Source organism: Penaeus vannamei, chromosome 32 (assembly GCF_042767895.1).
Source record: "Penaeus vannamei isolate JL-2024 chromosome 32, ASM4276789v1, whole genome shotgun sequence".
NCBI lineage: Eukaryota > Metazoa > Arthropoda > Malacostraca > Decapoda > Penaeidae > Penaeus > Penaeus vannamei.
In genome coordinates this window covers 7,174,237-7,179,236 of record NC_091580.1, presented here as the reverse complement: position 1 = coordinate 7,179,236, position 5,000 = coordinate 7,174,237, and the positions used below count along the sequence as shown (strand labels likewise).

At 40.6% G+C, this 5,000-nt stretch overlaps 1 protein-coding gene across 1 annotated transcript in view; it reads left to right on the top strand.

Moving 5' to 3' along the window:
• The window catches only part of LOC138867810 (uncharacterized), a 13,795-nt gene extending 10,048 nt beyond the window's left edge, over positions 1-3,747 (top strand). Inside the window, exons 4-6 of the mRNA XM_070144617.1 lie at positions 2,743-3,009; positions 3,182-3,367; positions 3,446-3,747. Of these exons, the coding sequence (XP_070000718.1) occupies positions 2,743-3,009; positions 3,182-3,367; positions 3,446-3,747 (755 nt within the window). The remainder of the gene's footprint in view (positions 1-2,742; positions 3,010-3,181; positions 3,368-3,445) is intronic.
• The last annotated feature ends 1,253 nt before the right edge of the window (positions 3,748-5,000 follow it).

Genomic DNA, 5,000 nt, shown 5'->3' with positions numbered 1-5,000 from the left:
TTCTCCAATGTTAAAGCTTTGCTAACATTCCAATTCTTTAACAGAATGTCTTACATAACCAGATGAGAAAATTTCCTCTAGGGTTTCCTACCTAATGAAAGAATGAATAACGTTGAGCCATGAAGATATTATTAATTATTTTATGGCTTCCTTTCTTTCTTATCCCATCTTTCTATTTCGCATTTATTAATTCATCTGCTTGTCTCTCTGTCTGGCTATTTATCTGTTTATCTATCAGTCTATCTGTCCATCTGTCTATCCATCTGTCTACTTTTGATCTATTAACTTACCTCTCTTTCTCTCTGTCTATCCATCTATCTGCTTTTGATCTATTAACTTACCTCTCTTTCTCTCTGTTTATCCATCTATCTGCTTTTGATCTATTAACTTTCCTCTCTTTCTCTCTGTCTATCCATCTATCTGCTTTTGATCGATTAACTTTCCTCTCTTTCTCTGTCTATCCATCTATCTGCTCTTGATCTATTAACTTTCCTCTCTTTCTCTCTGTCTATCCATCTATCTGCTTTTGATCGATTAACTTTCCTCTCTTTCTCTGTCTATCCATGAAGATATTATTAATTATTTTATGGCTTCCTTTCTTTCTTATCCCATCTTTCTATTTCGCATTTACTAATTTATCGTCTTGTCTCTCTGTCTGGCTATTTATCTATCTATATATCAGTCTATCTGTCTATTTATCGATCCATCTGTCTACTTTTGATCTATTAACTTAACTCTCTTTTTGTCTATCCATCTATCTGCTTTTGATCTATTAACTTACCTATCTTTCTCTGTATATCCATCTATCTGCTTTTGATCTATCAACTTTCCTCTCTTTCGCTCTGACTATCCATCTATCTGCTCTTGATCAATTAACTTACATCCCTTTCTCTTTGTCTATCCATCTAACTGCTCTTAATCTATCAACTTCCCTCTTTCTCTCTGCCTATCTACCAATCACCCTATTCATTCATTCATCAGTCTATCGATTTATTCATCTTTTCATTTTTACATTTCACCGTAAATTGGAAATATGTTTATAGAACCCCCCCCCCTTCCCCCCTCCCCCCTCCCCTTCCCCCTTGAAGTCCCCAATCAAAAATTGACATCCAATCACTCATGACGTCGCGTGAAGCCGTTTACCCAGAGCCTTTTGAAGACGCACTTGAAGAAAAACGGTGTTGATGATGGTGATGACGGCGGCGCTGACGGCAAGGCCAACACGCCCTCTTGGAGATCCCTGCCTGACACCCTCGACAGATGGCGCGAGTTCCTTACCCCTTCTCTTTGTCTGGGGGTAAATGACTCCTCGTTACCCCCCTTCTTCTCTTTGCTTCCTCCTTTGCCTCTCGTTCTCTTCCTCTGTGTGTGTTTTCTTACTTCAAATTTCTTCTTGTATTTTCTTTTCTTCCTTTTTCCCCTCTTTTTCTCTCTCAACTTGAATTTTCTCACTTTTTTCTTTCGTCTTCCTCATCTTTTTTGTTTCCTCTTCGCCTTTTCTCTCTCCCTACCTCTTTATCTTCCCTCTTCTTCCCTTTTTCTGCTTCGTTCTCTCATTATTTTCCCTCCTTCATTCCTCTTCTTCGTCTCACCCCCCCTATACTCTTTCTTCGTCATATCCTCTCTTCCTTCAATCTTTTATTTTTCTTTCTTCTCTGCTTCTCCTCCTCATTCTCTCCGCCTTCTATCGTTCTCCTCTTCCTCATCCCTCCTTCTCTCCTCAATTTCCTCTTTTTTCTCTTTCTCTTCCTTCATTCTCATCGTATCTCCCTTCTCTTCTCGTCATCATCCCATTTCTACTTCACTCTCCTCTCCTCCTCCTCTTCCATCCTACTTCAGCCCCCCACCCTTTCTCCCTTTCTTCCTCTATCCTCATTCATACCCATTTTCCTCATTCACCTCACCCTTCCCTAATTCCCCAAATCCTTCCTTTATTTGTTTATACGGTTTTCCTTCCTTCATCCCCCTCAACCCTTCTTCACTCGTCCCTTGATAGGAAATGCTAACTTTTTTACCTTTCCAACATTTTCGTCTCTCTTTCCCGCTCTTGAAATAAACTGAAAGAAACAAAATTCAACAGGAAGCGACGTGTATTTCAAGTTTGTATCTCTTCTTATTTATTCTAGATTGTCCGGGTCTGTGTTTGTCGTTTTTTTCTTCTTTTTTTTGCTGTTGTTGGTGTATTATCTGTATCTTTTTCCATTTCTTTTCGTTTTTCTTTTACAAGCATTTCAGTTCTGCCACTTTGATGGTGAAGATACATCTTGTTGGCAGGAAAGTTAATAGTTCGGCTGTTTATCTTTCTCTCTCTATCTATCTCTCTTTCTCTCTCTCTCTCTCTCTCTCTCTCTTTCTTTCTATTTATCTATCTTTCACTCTCTCTCTTTCTTTCAATCTCTCTCTCTCTCTCTTTCTTTCTATTTATCTATCTTTCTCTCTCTCTCTCTCTCTCTCTCTCTCTCTCTCCCTCTCTATCTGTCTATCTCTATTCATATCTATCTCTCCACCTATATGTCTCAGTTTCACATTTTCTCCTGAAATCGCTTTCTCCCTCATTTTCTTCCTTTCCCTCATCTCTAATCCTTCCCTTTGTGCAAGCGAGTGAAAATACATCAATTTTCTCAAGCAAATCAAATGGACTCTGAAGCAGACCCAAAACCCAAGCAAAACAAGGGGCCCTCAACCACCTCCCAATCCTAAGGGTCCCTGAACCAATAAACTATCCAAAGCATTCTCAAGCAGAGCAACGGGGCCCTGAACCTTCTCCCAAAATCAAGCAGAACAAAGAGCTCTCAACCACCTCACAACCCCAGGGGTCCCTAAACCACCTCACAATCCCAAGGGTCCCTAAACCACCTCCCAATCCAGAGCAAAACAAAGGGGCCCTAAAACACCTCCCAAACTCAAGCAAAACAAGGGACCTCAACCACCTCCCAATCCAGGACAAAACAAGAAGCCCCCACCCACCTCCCAAACTCAAACAAAACAAGGGCCCAGAGCAAAACAAGGGTCCCTGAACCACCTAATCCAGAGCAAAACAAGGGGCCCTGAACCACCTCCCAATCCAGAGCAAAACAAGGGGCCCTCAACCAGCTCCCAATCCAGAGCAAAACAAGGGCCCCTAAAACACTTCCCAAACTCAAGCAAAACAAAGGTCCCTAAACCACCTCCCAAACTCAAGCAAAACAAAGGTCCCTAAACCACCTCCCAAACTCAAGCAAAACGAGGGTCCCTAAACCACCTCCCAATCCAGAGCAAAACAAGGGGCCCTCAACCACCTCCCAAACTCAAGCAAAACAAGGGGCCCTCAACCACCTCCCAAACTCAAGCAAAACAAGGGACCCTCAACCACCTCCTAATCCTAAGGGTCCCTAATCCACTAAACTAACCAAAGTATTCTCAAGCAGAGCAAAGGGGCCCTGAACCTTCTCCCAAACTCAAGCAGAACAAAGAGCTCTCAACTACCTCACAACCCCAAGGGTCCCTAAACCACCTCCCAATCCAGAGCAAAACAAAGGGACCCTAAACCACCTCCCAAACTCAAGCAAAATCAGGGCCCAGAGCAAAACATGGGTCCCTAAACCATCCCCCAATCCAGAACAAAACAAGAAGCCCCCAAACACCTCCCAAACTCAAGCAAAACAAGGACCCAGAGCAAAACAAAGGTCCCTAAACCATCCCCCAATCCAGAGCAAAACAAGGGGCCCTGAACCACCTCCCAATCCAGAGCAAAACAAGGGTCCCTAAACCACCTCCCAACCCAAAATAAACCGGAGGATCCCTTACCTACTAATCCCCCTCTTCCTTGAGCTCCACCTCCCGATCTTCCCTAATGGCTGGACGTCAAGAACAGCTTCCTTCTACTTGACCTTTGATGACCCGTGTGACCTAAGAAGTCGTCTCGTTCATTCGCACATTTCTTTACTCCTAAGGGACGACCTTGGCTAAGGTGTCTCGAAGGAGGAGGTAGAGGAAACGAGCGAGAAATTGTTGTAGTTGATGGTTCCGTTGTTAGAATGTTTGTGCATGCTTATTTTTTTATTTTTTTTATTATTTTTTTTTTTACTTATATTATCAAAATATTATCATGTTTTTTATCTTTATTTCTGTTAATATTTTTTACTGTTACTCATTTATCATCGCTGATTTTGTATAGGTAATAATGTTGATAATTATTACTGCCAATTAATTATTATCCTTGTTTCGTTATACCAATGCCATTAATTACAGCAGAAATGATAATAAGAGTGATATATTAATGGTTATCATTGTTATTAAACTTGTTATCATCCGCATTTTCGTGTATCTGTATGTACCATTACAATTATCATCGTTATCATTGTCATCATTATCATCGTTATCATTGTCATCATTATCATCGTTATCATTGTCATCATTATCATCGTTATCATTGTCATCATTATCATCGTTATCATTGTCATCATTATCATCGTTATCATTGTCATCATTATCATCGTTATCATTGTCATCATTATCATCGTTATCATTGTCATCATTATCATCGTTATCATTGTCATCATTATCATCTCTCTTATTGCCATTGTTTTTTTTTCATAATTTTTGTTGCAACCATTACTATCAATATTGCTGATATAATCTATGTTGTTACAATCTTAATGGCATATTTTATATCATAAACATTCACTTCATTAATGCCAGCTATCGTAATTAATATTCATAATTTTAACATTCGCAAAAACAACACCAACTATTGTAACAGGAATGAATAGGCTTATTAAAGTGGCAATAACGAATATCAAAGTTGCTCCAATCACAGGCGTCGTAATTCGATAATAAAAAGACCAAAACGCTGTGCTTTCACCCCTTTTGTCTCCGTGGATATTGGGGGAGGGGGGAGTGGTAAAGAATCGTCAGGGAGTGACCCCCTTCGTGCCCCCTTTGACCTCTCGACCTATCCTCATCCCTCTTCCGTCTCTCGACATGCCTTTCCTTCTCTATCCTTCTCTTTCGACATCTAT